Source organism: Tachyglossus aculeatus, chromosome 4 (assembly GCF_015852505.1).
Source record: "Tachyglossus aculeatus isolate mTacAcu1 chromosome 4, mTacAcu1.pri, whole genome shotgun sequence".
In the NCBI taxonomy this organism is placed as follows: domain Eukaryota; kingdom Metazoa; phylum Chordata; class Mammalia; order Monotremata; family Tachyglossidae; genus Tachyglossus; species Tachyglossus aculeatus.
In genome coordinates, this window is record NC_052069.1 from 37,182,951 (window position 1) to 37,207,321 (window position 24,371).

A 24,371-nucleotide genomic window follows, 5' to 3' on the forward strand; every position below is an offset into this window, starting at 1 on the left:
GGTCTTAATTCTGCCGTCTCTCACTTATCATCATCATCAATTGTATTTATTGAGCGCTTACTGTGTGCAGAGCACTGTACTAAGCGCTTGGGAAGTACAAATTGGCAACATAATCATCATCATCCCCTTCCTTCCTGTCCCCCTCGTCCCCGTCTCCATCCCCCCATCTTACCTCCCTCCCTTCCCCACAGCACCTATATATATATGTCTATATGTTTGTACATATTTTTTTACTCTATTTATTTAACTTATTTGTACATATCTATTCTATTTATTTTATTTTGTTAGTATGGTTGGTTTTGTTCTCTGTTTCCCCCTTTTAGACTGTGAGCCCACTGTTGGGTAGGGACTGTCTCTATATGTTGCCAATTTGTACTTCCCAAGCGCTTAGTACAGTGCTCTGCACATAGTAAGCGCTCAATAAATACGATTGATGATGATGATGATGATCTCGAGTCTTACGGGGTTAGATAAGTAATAAAACCGAAGGCTGGGGTAAGTTAAAGCCCCTTCATACGACTTCCCGTACACCCCAAACTCCGGATTTTCCCATCGGCTTGGCTTCCACTCGCCATCGAAGGGCGAAGCAGGCCCTGGGAGAACAAAAAGCCTTCTTGGGATGGGCCTGCATTTCTCTCCCTCCAAAAAAGAAAAAAAAAAACCAAACAACACTCATTATCCAACCATTTTATTGCCGTTGCTCTGTAAATGTATAAAATTGATTATACTGCCCTCATAAGAGAAATTAATGAAGTGAGAGGTAGATGTTAGTTTGACAAAAGTAGAAATTTATACAGTTAACTTGGCACAGGTTAAGGCTAAGCTTTTGTACAGGCGGAAGAATCACGTCCCTGGTCTGAATGGCATCATCCGTCTCCTCGTACGAGTTGAGAAAATCTGAAAAGAGGGGAAAAAAAACGATTTTTTTTTTAAACTCCACTGGTGTTACGGAATTGCCAAAAGATGAAAAGAGGGGGGAAAAAAAGATGTAAAGCCCCACTGGTGTGACCGAATTGCCGAAAGCTGCCCTCTTGAAATACAAAGGTCAAGACGAATATTTTTGAACAGACCAATTCCCAAGCGATTAGGAATTAAGGCAGTGGGAAGCAGAATCAGCGCTTAGAACAGTGCTTTGCACATAGTAAGCGCTTAATAAATGCCATTATTAATGGTCTAGTGGAAAGAGTTTGGGCTTGGGACCCAGAGGACCTGGGTTCTAATCCCAGTTCCATCACTTGTCTGCTGTGTGACCTCGGGCAAATCACGTACCTTCTCTGGGCCTGAGCTTTCTCATCTGTAAAATGACTGAATACCACTCACTCCGATTTAGACGGGGAATTGTCTCTAACCTGATTATCCTGTATGTATCCCAGCGCTAATACAGTGCTTGGCCCGTAACGAATTTAAATAATACCATTATTTTCTCCGCCTTGTGGGGCAGGGGGAAATCACTGAAATGTACGGAGTAGGGCTCAGTAGACCAACTTTTTGGTGGCTAATGATTGTATTAATCATCCTCTGCTAATGAGTTTTTCAGCGCTTAGTGCTTTGCACATAGTAAGCGCTTAATAAATGCCATTATTATTAAGCACTTACGTGCCACTGTATTAAGTGATACAAGATAACAGGATGGACACAATCAAAGTAGAAGGAACTGACACTGAGACCCCATTTTGCGGATGAGGTAACTGAGGCCCCGAGAAGTTAAGGGACTTGTCTAAAGCCACAGAGCAGGCAGTCTTCTAGACTGTGAGCCCGTTGTTGGGTAGGGACCATCTCTACATGTTGCTAATTTTACTTCCCAAGCGCTTAGTACAGTGCTCTGCACACAGTAAGCGCTTAATAAATACGATTGAATGAATGAAAGTGGCAAGGTGGGGGATTAGAACCCAGATCCCATTTCCCAGGCCCGTTCTCTTCCCGTTCTTGTGGCGACCAGACCAACTTTAGGGAGAAGATTCCTGGGGCCAAAATGGGATTTCTTCCCTCAGTCATGACCGTGAACCACTAGTAGACGTCATCAACAGCACTTCTTTAGGGCCGCTTTTCTCTTGTCTTCAGTTTTAGCTGAAGAAGCCAACTTCTGAGAAGCTGCTGCGGCTCAGTGGACAGAGCCCGGGCTTTGGAGTCAGAGGTCATGGGTTCAAATCCCAGCTCTGCCAACTGTCAGCTGGGTGACTTTGGGCCAGTCACTTCACTTCTCTGGGCCTCAGTTCCCTCAGCTGGAAAATGGGGATTAAGACTGTGAGCCCCCCGTGGGACAACCTGATCACCTTATAACCTCCCCAGCGCTTAGAACAGTGCTTTGCACATAGTAAGCGCTTAAATAGGAACATTTTAGCGCTGACCTCGTATTCTGTCCCCTAACCCGTTCGCCCTGTCTCAGATCCCCTCCCTAAAAGACGACCGAAAGGAATTCAGCAGCCTCTGACGATGCCGCCAACCTGTACTTCCCAAGCGCTTAGTCCAGTGCTCTGCACACAGTGAGCGCTCAATAAATACGATTGAATGAACGAATGTACCCTTGTTAGACATTTAGCGGGGCCTATTTGAGAATCAATGCCCCGCACAGGGTAAGCACTCAATAAATCCGACAGAATGAATGAGAATGTCGCTTAGGTAAGCCACCCGCCCAACCATTCTGCTTGGCTTTTATTCCTAGCTTTGTTCCCAGCACTCAACGGACAACTGATGAATGAATGAATGGATGAATGAATGAATATGCCCTGGCCCAAGGCAGTATTTCCCTCCCTGTCCCCTCCATCCAATCTCCTTCCTTTCTAGTAGCTTTCCTGTCCCCATCCCTGCACGCCGAACTTCCCTCATTTCCGACAGCTGAACTATTGAGCCATATTATTACATCAATCAATCGTATTTATTGAGCGCTTACTGTGTGCAGAACACTGTACTAAGCACTTGGGAAGTCCCAAGTTGGCAACATATAGAGACGGTCCCTACCCGACAGTGGGCTCACAGTCTAAAAGGGGGAGACCAAAACGAAACATACACAGAGAAGCAGCGTGGCTCAGTGGAAGGAGCCCAGGCTTTGGAGTCAGAGGTCATCGGTTCAAATCCCGGCTCCACCACATGTCAGCTGTGTGACTTTGGGCGAGTCACTTAACTTCTCTGTGCCTCAGTTACCTCATCTGTAAAATGGGGATTAAGACTGTGAGCCCCCCCCGTGGAACTACCTGATCAGCCTGTAACCTCCCCAGCGCTTAGAACAGTGCTTTGCCCATAGTAAGCGCTTAATAAATGCCATTATTAGTATTATCATACTAACAAAATACAATAAATAGAATAGATATGTACAAGTAAAATAGAGTAATAAATATGTACAAATATATACATATATACAGGTGCTGTGGGGAAGGGAAGGAGGTAAGATGGGGGGGATGGAGAGGGGGACGAGGGGGAGAGGAAGGAAGGGGCTCAGTCTGGGAAGGCCTCCTGGAGGAGGTGAGCTCTCAGCAGGGCCTTGAAGGGAGGAAGAGAGCCAGCTTGGTGGATGGGCAGAGGGATTGGGGGCATTCCAGGCCCGGGGGTCGATGGCGGGACAGGCAAGAATGAGGCACCCAAGAGGTGCCACCCAAGAGGGTTCCAGCTTCCTGAGCTGCCAAAGGAATCCTTTAGGACCCTCTCCCTCCTACAACTAAATTCAGGACTATCGCTCGACCAACCAGTGGTATTTCCTAAGTGCTTTTTTTGTGCGGAGCACTGAACGGGTGGGTGCGGTGGGTAGGCCCAATTCTTGCCCTCGAGAAGCTTATTAAGCAAAGAACACAGGGGAGGAGATGAAGAATTGACGTGCTGGCATTACCGGGTGTCCATCTGCATCAAACGCAAACTCTTTACCATTGGCTTTAAAGCATTCAATCTCTTACCTTACTGCCCTGGTTTTTTATCATGGCATTTATTAAGCGCCTACTATGTGCAAAGCACTGTTCTAAGCGCTGGGGAGGTTACAATGTGATCACGGGGGGCTCCCAGTCTTATTTCCCTGATATCCCACTATAACCCAAATTGCAAGCTTCGCTCCTCTCGTGCTAACGTTTTCGCTTTACCTAGACGTCGTCCACCTCGCCGCTGACCTCTCACATCCCGCCTCTGGCCTCTTCATATCCTACAGACAATTACTCTCCCCACCTGCGAAGTCTTACTGAAGGCACATCTCCTTCAAGCGCTTAGTACAGTGCTCTGCACACAGTAAGCGCTCAATAAATACGATTGATTGATTCAAGAGGCCTTCCTTGATTAAACCCTCATTTCATTCTAGACCGTGAGCCCGCTGTTGGGGAGGGACCGTCTCCAGACGTTGCCGACTTGGACTTCCCAAGCGCTTAGTACAGTGCTCTGCACACAGGAAGCGCTCAATGAATACGATTGAATGAATCAACTGGTCAAAAGCCCACTCATCACCAGGATGGAGGACCGCACATCGTGTGAAAGACGCTTCTAGGCCTGAGGGGACTGGAAGAAAACAGGATTCCTGCCTTCATGGAGCTTAGCCGAAAAGCCTCGGATGAAATTCATTCATTAAATCGTATTTATTGAGCGCTTACCGTGTGCAGAGCACGGAAGTACAAGCATATGTATATATGTTTGTACGTATTTATTACTCTGTACATATTCTATTTATTTCATTTTGTTAATATGTTTTGCTGTCTGTCTCCCCCTTCTAGACTGTGAGCCCGCTGTTGGGTAGGGACCGTCTCTAGACGTTGCCAACTTGGGCTTCCCAAGCGCTTAGTCCAGTGCTCTGCACACAGTAAGTGCTCAATAAATATGATTGAATGAATGAATGTACTTCCCAAGCGCTTAGTCCAGTGCTCTGCACACAGGAAGCACTCAATAAATACGACTGAATGAAAGTACTTCCCAAGTGCTTAGTCCAGTGCTCCGCACACAGGAAGTGCTCAATAAATACGACTGAATGAATGAATGTACTTCCCAAGCGCTTAGTCCAGTGCTCTGCACACAGGAAGCGCTCAATAAATATGATTGAATGAATGTACTTTCCAAGTGCTTAGTCCAGTGCTCTGCACATAGGAAGAGCTCAATAAATACGACTGAATGAATGTACTTCCCAAGCGCTTAGTACAGTGCTCTGCACACAGTAAGCACTCAATATGATTGAATGAATGTACTTCCCAAGCGCTTAGTCCAGTGCTCTGCACACAGGAAGCGCTCAATAAATACGACTGAATGAATGTACTTCCCAAATGCTTAGTCCAGTGCTCTGCACACAGGAAGCGCTCAATACGACTGAATGAATGAATGTACTTCCCAAGCGCTTAGTACAGTGCTCTGCACACAGGAAGTGCTCAATAAATATGATTGAATGAATGTACTTCTCAAGAGCTTAGTCCAGTGCTCTGCACACAGGAAGCGCTCAATAAATACGAATGAATGAATGAATGTACTTCCCAAGCGCTTAGTCCAATGCTCTGCACACAGTAAGTGCTCAATAAATATGACTGAATGAATGAATACAGAGACGGTCCCTCCCCAACAGCGGGTTCACAGTCTAGAAGGGGGGAAATGTACATTACGGTCTCTTCATTTAGGAGGGTCAATTCTGACCAAAACCAGTTGTGTGAAAATGAAGTGTTAAAGTGGAACAGCAATTGCTAGTCATGGAAAAATAGATGTTGTAATGTCTTTTCCTGCTGCTGTGGTCATTCATTCATTCAATTGTATTTATTCAATCAATCAATCGTATTTATTGAGTGCTTACTGTGTGCACAGCACTGTACTGAGCGCTTGGGAAGTCCAACTTGGCAACATCCAGAGACAGTCCCTACCCAACAGCGGGCTCACAGTCGAGAAGGGGGAGACAGACAACAAAACCAAACATATTCACAAAATAAAATAGAATAGATATTGAGCGCTTACTGTGTGCAGAGCACTGTACTAAGCGCTTGTCTCTGTAGTCACTACTTCCTGAAGGCCCTGCTGCCAAACTCCACACACTGATGACTTCCTATCTACTCCCAACTCCACAATGCCTAATAAAGTTATGGATTATATTTTAGGGAGCTGCTTCCTGAGCATTCATTCATTCAGTCGTATTTATTGAGCGCTTACTGTGTGCAGAGCACTGGACTAAGCGCTTGGGAAGGACAATGGAGAAGCAGCGTGGCTCAGTGGAAAGAGCCCGGGCTTTGGAATCAGAGGTCACGGGTTCAAACGCTGAAATACCACCACCACCACCACCACCACCATCATCATCAGGGCACAGTGAGCAAGCCCACACTAGAGAATTGAAGCGTGGAGGCTGAGCTGAAGTATATGTTGCCAACTTGTACTTCCCAAGCGCTTAGTACAGTGCTCTGCGCACAGTAAGCGCTCAATAAATGCGACTGAATGAATGAAAGTAGGGAACTTAAGAGGTCATGGGTTCAAATTCCGCCTCTGCCAACTGTCAGCTGTGTAACTTTAGGCAAGTCACTTCACTTCTCCGGGCCTCGGTTCCCTCCTCTGTAAAATGGGGATTAAGACTGTGAGCCCCCCGTGGGACAACCTGATCACCTTATAACCTCCCCAGCGCTTAGAACAGTGCTTTGCACGTAGTAAGCGCTTAATAAGTGCCATTATTATTATTATTATTATTACCCCAGTGCGTTGTACCGTGCTGGGCACAAAGTACTTAAATACCATCTAAAAAGAGAAAAATTCAGCAAAAGCTAATAGGTGTTTGAGAGTGGCATACAGAAGCAGCGTGGCTCAGTGGAAAGAGCCCGGGCTTTGGAGTCAGAGGTCACATGGGTTCAAATCCCGGCTCTGCCAACTGTCAGCTGTGTGACTTTGGGCAAGTCACTTCACTTCTCCAAGCCTCAGTTCCCTTATCTGTAAAATGGGGATGAAGACTTGTGAGCCCCCCGTGGGACAACCTGATCGCCTTGTAACCTCCCCAGCGCTTAGAACAGTGCTTTACACATCGTAAGCGCTTAATAAATGCCATTATTATTATTATTATAATCCAAGGCCAGGCCTTTATTATTATAGCGAAGCCCAGTAAAGGAAAGGATTGGTTTACCTCCGACCACTTAGAGGACCGGAAAATTCGGATTGTTTGGCTAGGGCGCCAGAATGGAACGAGGAGGACAGGATAAGTAACAAATGCAGTAAGTTTTCCTTCTAATTTTCTTGTCCTTTTTGGGTTTTTTCCCCCTGCCACCCCTGTCAGTGTTTCTGAGACCCTCACTTTTCATTTCAGTCAAGAGTCGGCGGCTATAATGACGGGGCCCTATCGGCTAAGGGCTGGGGTAGAGATGACGTTAGGAAATCCAACGCAGCTCCTGTCCCCTTCAGGGCAAGCCCCATTTTATCTTAATCTTAGCCCCATTTTACAGCTGAGGGAAGATCAATCAATCAATCGCATTCATTCATTCATTCAATCGTATTTATGGAGCGCTTACTGTGTGCAGAGCACTGGACTAAGCGCTTGGGAAGTCCAAGTCGGCAACATTTAGAGACGGTCCCTACCCAACAGTGGGCTCCCAGTCTAGAAGGGGGAGACGGACAACGAAACAAAACCTATTAACCAAATAAAATAAATAGAATAAATATGTACAAGTAAAATAGAGTAATAAATATGTACAAACATGTATACTTGAGAGGCAGCAAGGCCTAATGGGAAGAGCCCAGGCCTTACGCGGGGGGAGGGCTAGTGGGAAGAATAAGGGTCCTGGGTCTTATTCATTCAATCATATTTATTGAGCGCTTACTGTGTGCAGAGCACTAAGCGCTTGGGAAGTCCAAGTCGGCAACATATTGAAACGATCACTACCCAACAGCGGGCTCACGGTCTAGTCTCCCCCTTCTAGACTGTGAGCCCACTGTTGGGTGGGGACCGTCTCTACATGTTGCTGACTTGGACTTCCCAAGCGCTTAGTACAGTGCTCTGCACACAGTAAGTGCTCAATAAATATGACTGATTGATTGATTAGTCCTGGCTTCTACTAAACAGCAAACAGTAACCTTTTTCGGCCATGTGTGAACCACTGGGAGTCCGGGGAAACCCTGGGAAAGGTTTTTATTCACTGTGCGCTCCAGTTTCCTGGTGTAAAAATGGAGATGATCAAATCATCCCTTCTTTCCCAGGGACATCGTGAGGAGAAGACGAGAGCGACCAGCAAATCTGTGGTATTATTTGGGTCAAACTTGCTTTCATATTCTTGCCACTCGATTTGAGGCTAAACGGAAACCTCATTAGCACTTCCTTTTTGCCCACAGACATTTCCCCTCGGGCAGGAAAGATTTAGAAACACCCTGAAAAGTTTACTGTCTTTAAAAAATTTTTCCAAATGTGACTTCATGCTACAAGTCACGCTAGATCATGACGAGATCATGCTAGATCATGCTAGAATGGCGGCGTTCCTCTAGGCTGTGAGCCCACTGTTGGGTAGGGACCGTCTCTCTGCTTTGCACATAGTAAGCGCTTAATAAATGCCATCATTCTTATTATGTTGCCAACTCTCTCCTCGACCCCCTCCAGTCTGGCTTCCGTCCCCTTCATTCCACGGAAACTGCCCTCTCAAAGGTCACCAATGACCTCCTGCTTGCCAAATCCAACGGCTCCTACTCTGTCCTAATCCTCCTCGACCTCTCAGCTGCCTTTGACACTGTGGACCACCCCCTTCTCCTCAACACGCTATCTGACCTTGGCTTCACAGACTCCGATCTCTCCTGGTTCTCCTCTTTTCTCTGCGGTCGTTCTTTCTCAGTCTCTTTTGCAGGCTCCTCCTCCCCCTCCCATCCTCTTACTGTGGGGGTTCCCCAAGGTTCAGTGCTTGGTCCCCTTCTGTTCTCAATCTACACTCACTCCCTTGGTGACCTCATTCGCTCCCACGGCTTCAACTATCATCTCTACGCTGATGACACCCAGATCTACACCTCTGCCCCTGCTCTCTCCCCCTCCCTCCAGGCTCACATCTCCTCCTGCCTTCAGGACATCTCCATCTGGATGTCCGCCCGCCACCTAAAGCTCAACATGTCCAAGACTGAGCTCCTTGTCTTCCCTCCCAAACCTTGTCCTCTCCCTGACTTTCCCATCTCTGTTGACGGCACTACCATCCTTCCCGTCTCACAGGCCCGCAACCTTGGTGTCATCCTCGACTCCGCTCTCTCATTCACCCCTCACATCCAAGCTGTCACCAAAACCTGCCGGTCTCAGCTCCGCAACATTGCCAAGATCCGCCCTTTCCTCTCCATCCATACCGCTACCCTGCTAATTCAAGCTCTCATCCTATCCCGTTTGGACTACTGCACTAGCCTTCTCTCTGATCTCCCATCCTCGTGTCTCTCTCCACTTCAATCCATACTTCACGCTGCTGCCCGGATTATCTTTGTCCAGAAACGCTCTGGACATATTACTCCCCTCCTCAAAAACCTCCAATGGCTACCGATCAATCTGCGCATCAAGCAGAAACTCCTCACCCTGGGCTTCAAGGCTGTCCATCCCCTCGCCCCCTCCTACCTCCCCTCCCTTCTCTCCTTCTCCAGCCCAGCCCGCACCCTCCGCTCCTCCACCGCTAATCTCCTCACCGTTAGGCCTCGTTCTCGCCTGTCCCGCCATCGACCCCCGGCCCACGTCCTCCCCCGGGCCCGGAATGCCCTCCCTCTGCCCATCGGCCAAGCTAGCTCTCTTCCTCCCTTCAAGGCCCTGCTGAGAGCTCACTTCCTCCAGGAGGCCTTCCCAGACTGAGCCCCTTCTTTCCTCTCCCCCTCGTCCCCCTCTCCATCCCCCCGTCTTACCTCCTTCCCTTCCCCACAGCACCTGTATATATGTATATATGGTTGTACATATTTATTACTCTATTTATTTATTTATTTTACTTGTACATTTCTATCCTACTTATTTTATTTTGTTGGTATGTTTGGTTCAGTTCTCTGTCTCCCCCTTTTAGACTGTGAGCCCACTGTTGGGTAGGGACTGTCTCTATGTGATGCCAATTTGTACTTCCCAAGTGCTTAGTACAGTGCTCTGCACATAGTAAGCGCTCAATAAATACGATTGATTGATTGATTAGCACAGTGCTCTGCACACAGTAAGCGGCTTGGTACAGTGATCTGCACACAGTAAGCGCTCAATAAATACGATTGATTGATAGGGACCATCTATGTTGCCAACTTGTACTTCCCAAGCGCTCAGTACAGTGCTCTGCACACAGTGAGCGCTCAATAAATACGATTGAATGAATGAATGAATGCTACCTAGATTGGGAAAGGAGGGTGTGACGGGACCGTCTCTCTGCTTTGCACATAGTAAGTGCTTAATAAATGCCATCATTATTATTATTATTATTATTATGTTGCCAACTTGTACTTCCCAAGCGCTTAGCACAGTGCTCTGCACACAGTAAGCGCTCAATAAATATGATTGATTGATAGGGACCGTCTCTCTATGTTGCCAGCTTGTACTTCCCAAGCGCTCAGTAGTGCTCTGCACACAGTGAGCGCTCAATAAATACGACTGAATGAATGAATGCTACCTAGATTGGAAAAGGAGGGCGTGATGAGACGGTCTCTCTGCTTTGCACATAATAAGCACTTAATAAATGCCATCATTATTATTATTACTATGTTGCCAACTTGTACTTCCCAATCGCTTAGCACAGTGCTCTGCACACAGTAAGCGCTCAATAAATACAATCGATTGACTGATAGGGACCGTCTCTCTATGTTGCCAACTTGTACTTCCCAAGCGCTTAGTACAGTGCTCTGCACACAGTGAGTGCTCAATAAATACGACTGAATGAATGAATGAATGAATGAATGCTACCTAGATTGGGAAAGGAGGGCATGACGGGACGGTCTCTCTGCTTTGCACATAGTAAGCGCTTAATAAATGCCATCATTATTATTATTATTATGTTGCCAACTTGTACCTCCCAAGCGCTTAGTACAGTGCTCTGCCCACAGTAAGCGCTCAATAAATACGATCAATTGATTGATTGATAGGGACCGTCTATGTTGCCAGCTTGTACTTCCCAAGCGCTCAGTACAGTGCTCTGCACACAGTGAGCGCTCAATAAATACGACTGAATGAATGAATGCTACCTAGATTGGAAAAGGAGGGCGTGATGAGACGGTCTCTCTGCTTTGCACATAATAAGCGCTTAATAAATGCCATCATTATTATTATTACTACTATGTTGCCAACTTGTACTTCCAAAGCGCTTAGCACAGTGCTTTGCACACAGTAAGCGCTCAATAAATACGATTGATTGATTGGGACCGTCTATGTTGCCAGCTTGTACTTCCCAAGCACTTAGTACACTGCTCTGCACACAGTAAGCGCTCAAGAAATATGATTGATTGAATGAATGAATGAATGAATGAAAGCTACCTAGATTGGGAAAGGAAAGCACGACCCGGTTCCAATCAACTTGTAATAATAATAATAGTAATAATGATAATTATGGCATTTATTAAGCGCTTACTATGTGCAAAGCACTGTTCTAAGCGCTGGGGAGGTTACAACGTGATCAGGTTGTCCCACGGCGGGCTCCCAGTCTCAATCCCCATTCTTTGTACTTCCCAAGCGCTTGGTACGGCGCTCCGCGCGCAGCAAGCGCTCAACAAATACGACCGAATGAATTAAAGAGCAAAAATGAAAGGGCAACTTACCATTGAAAACCTGGAAATTCCCCTCATTACAAAAACGAACAGACTTTCTGGGGTCTAAAAGGGTTTGTGCTTGAGGATACGCCGGTCAACAGGGGATCGTGCTGTGCATTCTGCAGACAGAACTGCTTCAGATCTGCGGCCGCCTGAGAAACCTATTTGGGAACAGAAAAGAGAGGTAATGGGTGCGAAGATCAATCAATCAATCAATTGTATTTATTGAGCGCTTACTGTGTGCAGAGCACTGTACTAAGCGCGAAGATGGTCTTATTGAAAACCCCAGGAAACACCCTCAAACACATTCTCACGCCTCAAAGAGATTTTTGACTCGTTGAAGCCCAGCAGACGGGCCATCTGACTAATCCACACGTATAAATATTTCAGGTCCTGTTGTACCCTCCCAAGTGCTTACTTGGTACGGTGTTCTGCACATCGGAGGCGCTCAATAAATACCGCTGACCGAAACAGGCTAGGACACGGTGTATTTTCATCTTTGGCTGGGCTAGCACCGAGTTAAACTCTAGGCCTACACAAGTGATTTGATAGTGGAGGCCTTCCCGGACTGAGCCCCCTCCTTCCTCTCCCCCTCCGCAATCAATCAATCAATCAATTGTATTTGTTGAGCGCTTACTGTGTGCAGGGCACTGTACTAAGCCCTTGGGAAGTCCAAGTTGGCAACATGTAGAGACGGTCCCTACCCAACAGCGGGCTCACAGTCTAGAAGGGGGAGACGGACAACAAAACGAAACAGATTAACAAAATAAAATAAACAGAAGAGTAAATATGTACAAGTAAAATAAATGGAGTAATCAATCAATCAATCGTAGTTATTGAGGGCTTACTGTGTGCAGAGCACTGTACTAAGTAAGCGCTTGGGAAGTCCAAGTTGGCAACATCTAGAGACGGTCCCTACCCAAGAGTGGGCTCACAGTCTAGAAGGGGGAGACAGAGAACAAAACAAAACATATTAACAAAATAAAATAAATGGAGTAATCAATCAATCCTATTTATTGAGGGCTTAGTGTGTGCAGAGCACTGTACTAAGCGCTTGGGAAGTGCAAATTGGCAACATCTAGAGCCGGTCCCTACCCAACAGCAGGCTCACTGTCTAGAAGGGGGAGACAGACAGCAAAACAAAACATATTAACAAAATAAAATAAATAGAATAGTAAATATGTACAAGTTAAATAAATGGAGTAATCAATCAATCATATTTATTAAGCGCTTACTGTGTGCAGAGCACTGTACTAAGCGCTTGGGAAGTCCAAGTTGGCAACATATAGAGACAGTCCCTACCCAACAGCGGGCTTACAGTCTAGAAGGGGGAGACAGAAAACAAAACGAAACATTAACAAAATAAACAGAATAGTAAATATGTACAAGTAAAATAAATGGAGTAATCAATCAATCAGTCAATCGTACTTATTGAGCGCTTACTGTGTACAGAGCACTGTACTAAGCGCTTGGGAAGTCCAAGTTGGCAACATCTAGAGACAGTCCCTACCCAACAGCGGGCTCACAGTCTAGAAGGGGGAGATGGACAACAAAACAAAACAGATTAACGAAATAAACTGAATAGTAAATATGTACAAGAAAAATAAATGCAGTAATCAACCAATCAATCAATCATATTTATTGAGCGCTTCCTGTGTGCACAGCACTGTACTAAGTGCTTGGAAAGTCCAAGCTGGCAACATCTAGAGACGGTCCCTACCCAACAGTGGGCTCACAGTCCTTCCCCTCCCTACAGCACCTGTATATATGTATATGTTTGTACAGATTTATTACTCTATTGTATTTGTACATATTTATTCTCTTTATTTTATTTTGTTAATATGCTTTGTTTTGTCCTCTGTCTCCCCCTTCTAGACCGTGAGCCCACTGTTGGGTAGGGACCGTCTCTAGATGTTGCCAACTTGTACTTCCCAAGCGCTTAGTACAGTGCTCTGCACACAGTAAGCGCTCAATAGATACGATTGAATGAATGAATGACTATTGCAGAAATCTGATCAAGCATTCGATTGCTCTTGCAGAAGACAAGATAGTGATTCTGCGTGCGGGAAGATTACAAGATTTCTAGACTAGATCTCAATTTCTAGATTGCGAGCCCGCTTTTGGGTAGGGACCGTCTCTAGATGTTGCCGACTTGGACTTCCCAAGCGCTTAGTCCGGTGCTCTGCTCACAGTAAGCGCTCAATAAATACGACTGAGTGAATGAATGAATCCTGGGAAAACCCCTTCATTTCTCTGTGCCTCAGTTCCCTTATCTGTAAAATGGAGATGAAGACTGTGAGCCCACTGCGGGACATGGACTGTGCCCCACCGATTATCTTGTATTTATCCCAGTGCTTAGCTTGGCACATAGTAAGCACTTAACGAATACCATAATCAATCAGTCGTATTTATTGAGCGCTTCCTGTGTGCAGAGCACTGTACTAAGCGCTTGGGAAGTACAAGGTGGCAACATATAGAGACGGTCCCTACCCAACAGTGGGCTCACAGTCTAGGGGGGGAGACAGAGAACAGAACAAAACATAGTAACAAAATAAGATAGAAAGGATATGTACAAGTAAAATAAATAAATAAATAGAGTAATAAATCAGTACAAACATATCATCATCATCAATCGTATTTATTGAGCGCTTACTGTGTGCAGAGCACTGTACTAAGCACTTGGGAAGTACAAGGTGGCAACCTATAGAGACGGTCCCTACCCAACAGTGGGCTCACAGTCTAGAGGGGGGAGACAGACAACAAAACAAAACATATTAACAAAATAAGATAGAATGGATATGTACAAGTAAAATAAATAAATAGAGTAATAAATCAGTACAAACATATCATCATCATCAATTGTATTTATTGAGCGCTTACTATGTGCAGAGCACTGTACTAAGCGCTTGGGAAGTACAAATTGGCAACATATAAAGATGGTCCCTACCCAACAGTGGGCTCACAGTCTAGAGGGGGGAGACAGAGAACAAAACAAAACATATTAACAAAATAAGATAAATAGAATAGATATGTACAAGTAAAATAAATAAATAGAGTAATAAATCAGTACAAACATATATACATATATACAGATGCTGTGGGGAATCAATCAATCAATCGTATTTATTGAGCGCTTACTGTGTGCAGAGCACTGTACTAAGCGCTTGGGAAGTACAAGTTGGCAACATCTAGAGACGGTCCCTACCCAACAGTGGGCTCACAGTCTAGAGGGGGGAGACAGAGAATAAAACAAAACATATTAACAAAATAAGATAAATAGAATGGATATGTTCAAGTAAAATAAATAAATAGAGTAATAAATCAGTACAAACATATATACATATATACAGATGCTGTGGGGAATCAATCAATCAATCAATTGTATTTATTGAGCGCTGACTGTGTGCAGAGCACTGTACTAAGCGCTTGGGAAGTCCAAGTTGGCAACATCTAGAGACGGTCCCTACCCAACAGTGGGCTCACAGTCTAGAGGGGGGAGACGGACAACAAAACAAAACATATTAACAAAATAAAATAAATCGTTATTATTGTGATCACCTACCCCTGCAGCACTTTGTACGGTGCCTGGCACATAGCAAGCGCATAACAAATACCTTTAAAAATATACCATAATAATATTACCCAGGGGTCAGGACACATGCCGGCTTGTCCTTCCCAAGCGCTTAGTCCAGTGCTCTGCACACAGTAAGCGCTCGATAAATACCATTGAATAAATATTTTCAATGGTATCAGGATGGCAGGTGGATAGAAACGCCCATCAAAGTGCTAATTTTGTTCTTACACTTAAGCCGTTTAAATGTAATCTGAACGTCAGAGAAGCAGCGTGGAAAGAGCCCGGGCTTTGGAGTCCGAGGGCACGGGTTCAAATCCCAGCTCTGCCACTTGTCAGCTGGGGGACTTCGCCTTGGGAGACAGAAGGTCATGGGTTCTAATGCCGGCTCCACCACTTGTCTGCTGTGTGACCTCAGGCAAGTCACGTCACTTCTCTGTGCCTCAGTTCCCTCATCTGTAAAACGGGGATTAAGACTGTGAGCCCCCCGTGGGACAACCTGATTACCTTGTTTCTTCTTCTAGACTGTGAACCCGCTGTTGGGTAGGGACCGTCTCTAGATGTTGCCAGCTTGGACTTCCCAAGCGCTTAGTACAGTGCTCTGCACACAGGAAGCGCTCAATAAATACGACCGATTGAATGAAATGTGACAGAGAGAAACCTGGGATTTCCTCAGAGTCCACCCTGAAAAGATTTTTTACACGTTTTGTTTTGTGGTCCATCTCCCCCTTCTACTGTGAGCCCGTTGTTGGGTAGGGACCGTCTCTAGATGTTACCGACTTGTGCTTCCCAAGCGCTTAGTCCAGTGCTCTGCACACAGTAAGCGCTCAATAAATACAACTGAATGAACGAATGACTTTGGGCAAGTCACTTCACTTCTCTGGGCCTCAGTTCCCTCATCTGTAAAATGGGGATTAAGACTGTAAGTCCCCCGTCGGACAACCTGATCACCTTGTAACCTCCCCAGCGCTTAGAACAGTGCTTTCCACATAGTAAGCACTTAATAAATGCCATTATTATTATTATTATAATTATTGCACCATGCTGCTTCTCTTCCAGACTGGGAGCCCGTTGTTGGGGAGGGACCGCCTCTATATGTTGCCAACTTGTACTTCCCAAGTGCTTAGTACAGTGCTCTGCACACAGTAAGCGCTCAATAAATACAATTGAATGAATGAGTGAATCTCCCTCACCCCAGCGCTCAGTACACTGCTCTGCACACAATAAGCACTTAATAAAAATGATAACTACTACCCATTGCAGCCTTAAGCGGCATGGCTTAGTGGAATGAGCCCGGGCTTGGGAGCCAGAGGACGTGGGTTCTAATCCCGGCTCCGCCACTTGTCTGCTGTGTATCCTTGGGCAAGTCACTTCACTTCTCTGGGCCTCAGTTCCCTCATCTGGAAAATGGGGAATAATAACAATAATAATAATAATAATAATAATGGCATTTATTAAGCGCTTACTAAGTGCAAAGCACCGTTCTGAGCGCTGGGGAGGTTACAAGGTGATCAGGTTGTCCCCGTTTTCCAGCTGAGGTAACTGAGGCCCAGAGAAGTGAAGTGACTTGCCCAAAGTCACACAGCTGACAACTGGAGAAGCAGCGTGGCTCAGTGGAAAGAGCCCGGGCTTTGGAGTCAGAGGTCATGGGTTCAAATCCCCCCTCCGCCAATTGTCAGCTGTGTGACTTCGGGGAAGGCACTCCATCATCATCATCATCAATCGTATTTATTGAGCGCTTACTGTGTGCAGAGCACTGTACTAAGCGCTTGGGAAGTACAAATTGGCAACATATAGAGACAGTCCCTACCCAACAGTGGGCACTTCTCTGGGCCTCAGTTACCTCATCTGGAAAATGGGGAGGAAGACTGTAAGCCCCCCGTTGGGTAGGGACCGTCTCTAGATGTTGCCAACTTGTCCTTCCCCAGCGCTTAGCACAGTGCTCTGCACACAGGAAGCGCTCAATAAACACGACTGATTGACGTGATCACCTTGTAATCTCCCCAGCGCTTCGAACAGTGCTCTGCACAGAGTAAGCGCTTAATAAATGCCATTACTATTATTATTATTATTAATAATGGGCAGGGCCGGGGTTTGAACCCATGACCTCTGACTCCCAAGCCGAGGCTCTTTCCACTGAGCCACGTTAAGACTGTGGGCCCCACGTGGGACAACCTAATTAATTACTCTGTATCTTCCCCAGCGCTTAGAACAGTGCTTGGCACATAGTAGGCGCTTAATAAATATTATTATTTTTATTATCATTATTATTATTATTATTATTATTATTGAGGCCCAAAACTCTGGAAGGCTGGAGCGGTATGTGCGAGTTTGATATTTCTGGGAGGGAGCGAGGGGAGAATGGGGCCCATTCGCTGTTTACCTCACAATTCCACAGTAAGCGCTCAATAAATACAATTAATAATAATGGCATTTGTTAAGCGCTTACTATGTGCAGAGCACTGTTCTAAGCGCTGGGGGGGGGGGTTACAAGGTGATCAAGTTGTCCCACGGGGGGCTCACAGTCTTAATCCCCATTTTACAGATGAGGTAACTGAGGCTCAGAGAAGTTAAGCGACTTGCCCAAGGTCACACAGCAGACATGTGGGGGAGTCGGGATTCGAACCCATGACCTCTGACTCCAAAGCCCGGGCTCTTTCCACTAAGCCACGCTGCTCCTCTAATTGATTGATTGATCAATTGATCAATTGATTGATTGATTCTTCCCTACCCAACAACGGGCTCCCAGTCTGGAAGAGAAGCAGTATGGTGTACTAATAATGATAACAGTAATAATAATAATAATAATAATAATGATAATAATGGCATTTACTAAGCGCTCCTGAAACTCAGTAAGAGGAGCGGCAGGGCTGCCTTCACTTAGGCGGGGGCCGGCGGGGCAGCATGGTGGCTTTGAAGGACGCCAGAGCCCCCCCGTCCCTCAGAGGGTCCGCCCCGAGACCTCATCATTTATTCATTCAATCGTATTTATTGAGCGCTTCCTGTGCGCAGAGCACTGTACTAAGCGCTTGGGAAGCCCAAGTCGGCAACAGATAGAGACGGTCCCTACCCAACGGCGGGCTCACCGTCTGGTTTCCTCCGCGTGGAAACGCTCTCCAGAGTTGGGTGACTGAATGAAATAATAATAATAGTAATAATTGTGGTATTTGTTCAGCGCTTAGGATGTGCCAGGCACTGTGCTAAGCGCTGGGGTGGGTCCAAGCAAATCGGGTTGGACGCAGTCCCTGGCCCATGTGGGGCTCAGGGCCTCAATCCCCATTTCCCCCTTCTAGACGGTGAGCCCGTTGTTGGGTAGGGACCGTCTCTACCCGTTGCCGACTTGTACTTCCCAAGCGCTTAGTCCAGTGCTCTGCACACGGGAAGCGCTCAATAAATATGATTGAATGAATGAATGAATGAATGAATTTCCCCCTTCTAGACCATAAGCCCGTGGTTGGGTCAGGACCGTCTCTAAACATTGCCGACTCGTACTTCCCAAGCACTTAGTCCAGTGCTCTGCACACAGTATGCGCTCAATAAATACGATTGAATGAATGAATGAATGAATTTCCCCCTTCTAGACCATAAGCCCACTGTTGGGTAGGGACCGTTTCTATATGTTGCCGACTTGTCCTTCCCAAGCGCTTAGTCCAATGCTCTGCACACAGTAAGCGCTCAGTAAATACGACTGATGATGATGATGAACACCGTCAGGGAATTAGGGAACGTTCTTCCCATGATACTCTCCTGCCTTGGGCGGATTTTGGAAGCAACGGTCGTGCAGATTCACACCCGCTGTCGATCAAGGCATGGATTCGAAAAGACCCTGGTTAGTTCCCACCCGGGCGTCCTAACTCAGAGGGAGAGTGGAGATCGCCGCTTGAGAAGCAGCGTGGCTCAGTGGAAAGAGCCCGGGCTTTGGAGTCAGAGGTCATGGGTTCAAATCCCAGCTCTGCCAATTGTCAGCTGGGTGACTTTGGGCAAGTCACTTCACTTCTCTGGGCCTCAGTTCCCTCATCTGGAAAATGGGGATGAAGACTGTGAGCCACCCGTGGGACAACCTGGTCACCTTGTTACCTCCCCAGTGCTTAGAACAGTGCTTGGCACATAGAAAGTGCTTAATAAATGCCACCATTATTATTGTTATTATAATACTTCCTTGTGCCTCAGTGACCACATCTGGAAAATGTGGATTGAGACTGTGAGCCTTCTGTGGGATGGGGACTGTGTCCAACCCGATTTGCTTGGATCCACCCGTGTTTAGTACAGTGCCTGGCACATAGTAAGCGCTTAATAAATGCCGTCATCATCACCATCATTATTATTATTATTATTATTATACATCCTTGTGCCTCGATGACCACATCTGGAAAATGTGGATTGAGACTGTGAGCCTTCTGTGGGACGGGGACGTGTCCAACCCGATTTGCTTGCATCCACCTGTGTTTAGTACAGTACCTGGCACATAGTAAGCGCTTAATAAATGCCATCATCATCATCATCATTATTATTATACTTCCTTGTGCCTCAGTGACCACATCTGGAAAATGTGGATTGAGACTGTGAGCCTTCTGTGGGACGGGGACTGTGTCCAACCCGATTTACTTGGATCCACCCCAGTGTATAGTACAGTGCCTGGCACATAGTAAGCACTTAATAAATGCCATCATCATTATTATTATTATTATTATGCTTCCTTGTGCCTCGGTGACCACATCTGGAAAATGTGGATTGAGACTGTGAGCCTTCTGTGGGACGGGGACGGTGTCCAACCCGATTTGCTAGGATCCAGCCCGGTGTTTAGTGCAGTGCCTGGCACATAGTAAGCACTTAATAAATGCCATCATCATTATCATTATTATTATTATTATTATTATTATTATTATTATACTTCCTTGTGCCTCGGTGACCACACCTGGAAAATGTGGATTGAGACTGTGAGCCTTCTGCGGGACGGGGACGGTGTCCAAACCGATTTGCTTGGATCCACCCGTGTTTAGTATACTGCCTGGCACATAGTAAGCACTTAATAAATGCCATCATCATTCTTCTTCTTCTTATTATTATTATACTTCCTTGTGCCTCGGTGACCACATCTGGAAAATGTGGATTGAGACTGTGAGCCTTCTGTGGGATGGGGACGGTGTCCAAACCGATTTGCTTGGATCCACCCCAGTGTTTAGTACAGTGCCTGGCACATAGTAAGTGCTTAATAAATGCCATCATCATCATTATTATTATTATTATTATACTTCCTTGTGCCTCGGTGACCACATCTGGAAAACATGGATTGAGACTGTGAGCCATCTGTGGGACGGGGACTGCATCCAACCCGATTTGCTTGGATCCACCCGTGTTTAGTACAGTGCCTGGCACATAGTAAGCACTTAATAAATGCCACCATCATTATTATTCTTATTCTTATTATTATTATACTTCCTTGTGCCTCGGTGACCACATCTGGAAAATGTGGATTGAGACTGTGAGCCTTCTGTGGGACGGGGACGGTGTCCAACCTGATTTGCTTGGATCCACCCGTGTTTAGTACAGTGCCTGGCACATAGTAAGCTCTTAATAAATGCCATTATTATTATTATTATTCCTTGTGCCTCGGTGACCACATCTGGAAAATGTGGATCGAGACTGTGAGCCTTCTGTGGGACGGGGACGGTGTCCAAACCGATTTGCTTGGATCCACCCCAGTGTTTAGTACAGTGCCTGGCACATAGTAAGCGCTTAATAAATGCCATCATCATTCTTCTTCTTCTTCTTATTATTATTATTATACTTCCTTGTGCCTCGGTGACCACATCTGGAAAATGTGGATTGAGACTGTGAGCCTTCTGCGGGACGGGGACGGTGTCCAACCCGATTTGCTTGGATCCACCCCACTGTTTAGTACAGTGCCTGGCACATAGTAAGCGCTGAACAAATCCCACAATTATTACTGCTTATTATTAATTAGCCCGCTGTTGGGGAGGGGACATTAATGTTGCCGATTTGTCCTCTCCCACAACAGTGCTTTGCACATAGTAAGCACTTAACAAATGCCATTATTATTATTAGTAGTAGTAGTAGTAGTAAGCGCTCCATAAAGACGACTGACTGAATGAATGAATAAAGACGACTGAATGAATGATTATTCTCCCTGCCACACCCCGCCCCTCTGCGCACGGCCCCGCCCGCTGGGGCCCCGCCCCTCTGCACACGACACCACGGCTCCGCCCCCTGGGGACCCCGCCCCCTGTGCACACGACACCACGGCTCCGCCCCTGGAGGCCCCGCACCTCCGCAAACGACACCACGGCTCCAATCAATCAATTGTATTCATTGAGCGCTTACTGTGTGCAGAGCACTGTACTAAGCGCTTATTATAATAATAATGGCATTTGTTAAGCACTTACTATGCGCAAAGCACTGTTCTAAGCGCTGGAGAGGACACAAGGTGATCTGGTTGTCCCACCTGGGGCTCACAGTCTTAATCCCCATTTTACAGATGAGGGAACTGAGGCCCAGACAAATTAAGTGCCTTGCCCAAAGTCACACAGCTGACAATTGGCAGAGCCAGGATTTGAACCCATGACCTCTGACTCCAAAGCCCGGGCTCTTTCCACTGAGGCACACCGCTTCTCTTAGAAGCAGCTCCACCCCTGGAGGCCCCGCCCCCTGTGCACACGACACCACGGCCCCACCCCTGGAGGCCCCGCCCATCTGCACACGACACCACTACCCCACAACTGGAGGCCCCGCCCCTCTGCACACGGTCCCACGGCCTCACCCCTGGAGACCCCGCCCCTCTGCGCACGGCCTCACAACCACGCCCCTTGAAAGCCCCGCCCCTTGCACGCCCTGCCCCTCTACACACGGTGACACGGCCCCGCCCACACACGGTCCCACAGCCCCGCCCCTCTGCACACGGCCCCACTACCCCTCCCCTGGGAGCCCCGCCCTTCTGCACACGGCCCCCGCGGGCCCGCCCCTGGAGCCCCCGCCTCTCGGCACACGGCCCCACCCCCTGTAAACCCTGTCCCCTACCCCACCCCTCTGCACACGGCCCCGCCCCCTGGAGGCCCCACCCCTCTGCACACGGCTCCGCCCGAGAAGCCCCCGCCCCTTTGAGGGCCCGCCCATCGGGAGCCCCGCCTGTCACCGCCCCGAGGTCACGCCCCTTCGGAGTCCCCGCCGACGTCGCCCCGAGGCCCCGCCCCCTCGGAGCCCCGTCAACCTAACCCCGAGGCCCCGCCTCCCCCTCGCCGGCCCCCCGCTCAGCTCACCTTCACCCGGTGGAGGCCGGCCTCCAGCCGCAGCTGCTGCACCACCTTCTTCATGGCGGCCACGTTGGAGGAGCCCGACATGGCGCGAGAACCGGGACGGGCGGGCGGGAGAAGGAGGCGGTGCCGATCCTAACTTTGTCTCCCAAGTTTCCGGCTCTTCACCGACTGAGCGGCCAGCGGGTTGCGCGCATGCGCCGCGGCCCCTCCCTCCGAAGACTCTCCTCCCCTCTCGCTCGGGCCCGCCCCGATTATTCTCCAGTTCTCGCGAGAGGAGAGCGCGCTGCGCGCATGCGCCGCGGCCCCGCCCTCCGAGGACTCTCCTCTCGTTCGGGCCCGCCCCGATCCATCTTCAGTTCTCGCGAGAACAGAGTGGGCTGCGCGCATCGTGGACTCCTCTCGCTCGGGCCCGCCCCGATCATCCTCCAGTTCTCGCGAGAAGAGAGCGGGCTGCGCGCATGCAATTCGGCCTCTCCCTCCGAGGACTCTCTTCTCGTTCGGATCCGCTCCGATCATTCTCCAGTTCTCGCGAGAAAAGAGCGGGCTGCGCGCATGCGCCGCGTGCCCTCCCTCATAGGACTCTCCTCTCGCTCGGGCCCGCCCCGTTCATTCTCCAGTTCTCGCGAGAATAGAGCGGGCCGCGCGCATGCGCCGCGGCCCCTTCCTCCGAGGACGACTCTCTCGCTCGGGCCCGCCCCGATCATTCTCCAGTTCTCGCGAGAAGAGAGCGGGCCAAAGGGAAGGGAAGGATAGGAAAGGCCCATGGCGGCCTGAGGCAAATGGTTGGAAGACAGCAAATGGGCGGGTCTTGAGGGACGTTTATACGGTTCCCTCGGACTTTTACCCCTGAACGGGAGGGGAGGGATTCAGTCAGTCAGTCAGTCGTATTTATTGAGCGCTTACTGTGTGCAGAGCACTGTACTAAGCGCTTGGGAAGTCCAAGTTGGCAACATGTAGAGACGGTCCCTACCCAACAGCGGGCTCACAATCTAGAAGGGGGAGACACAGAACAAAACCAAACATATTAAAATAAAATAAATAGAATAATATGTACAAATAAAATAAATAGAGTAATAAATACGTACAAACATCTATACGTATATACAGTGTTGTCCACTAGCGGACTTGACATGACTGACTCCATTTTGTGTATGCTGACAGTAGCCCTCCATTTGTGCAGGCCGAGAGAACAAGTCTGCAACAGATGCCTTCAAGGCCATCAAGTAACACCCTTCCTAAGGAGAATTTACATCCCTATTTAGGAGAATTTGCAGACCTATCCGTGCAAGGCCACAGGGCAAATAACAACATCTTGCACAAGGCCCTAGGAACGGAGAACAAAGAATTTGTAACACCCTGCTGATCAATCAATCAATCATATTTATTGAGCGCTTACTGTGTGCAGAGCGCTTGGGAAGTACAAGTCGGCAACACATAGAGACGGTCCCTACCCAACAGCGGGCTCACAGTCTAGAAGGGGGAGACAGAGAACAAAACCAAACATACTAACAAAATAAAATAAATAGAATAGATATGTACAAGTAAGATAAAGAAATAAATAGAGTAATAAATATGTACAAACAGATATACATACACCCTGCCGGTCCCAACTGAATTCCTGAAATTTCCAAATGCCCCACTCCCATGTTGCTGTAACTCAATAAAAGACACAGTGATATTGGGATCGGGGCTGCTTGTCACTCGTCCCTCTCCCGGGAGGTGAACGGGCAGGTAGTGTTGTCCACTAGCGGACTTGACATGACTGACTCCATTTTGTGTTTGCTGACAGTAACCCTCCATCTTGTGCAGGCCGTGAGAACAACTCCTTTTTTTGTATTTTATGCAAGGCTCAGCAACAGATGTCTTCAAGGCCAGTAACACCTATCTGTGCAAGGCCATAGGGC

The 24,371-nt window shown here is 47.6% G+C and overlaps 1 protein-coding gene across 1 annotated transcript; it reads right to left on the reverse strand.

Moving 5' to 3' along the window:
- Positions 1-672: 672 nt before the first annotated feature.
- GNG5 (G protein subunit gamma 5) lies at positions 673-22,715 on the reverse strand. The gene is made up of 3 exons (XM_038745424.1): positions 22,471-22,715; positions 11,635-11,786; positions 673-897 (listed from the first exon to the last, which is right to left on the reverse strand). Exons 1-2 carry the CDS (start codon positions 22,549-22,551, stop codon positions 11,661-11,663), a joined length of 207 nt encoding a protein of 68 aa, XP_038601352.1. The 5' UTR covers positions 22,552-22,715; the 3' UTR covers positions 673-897; positions 11,635-11,660.
- Between the last annotated feature and the right edge of the window lie 1,656 nt (positions 22,716-24,371).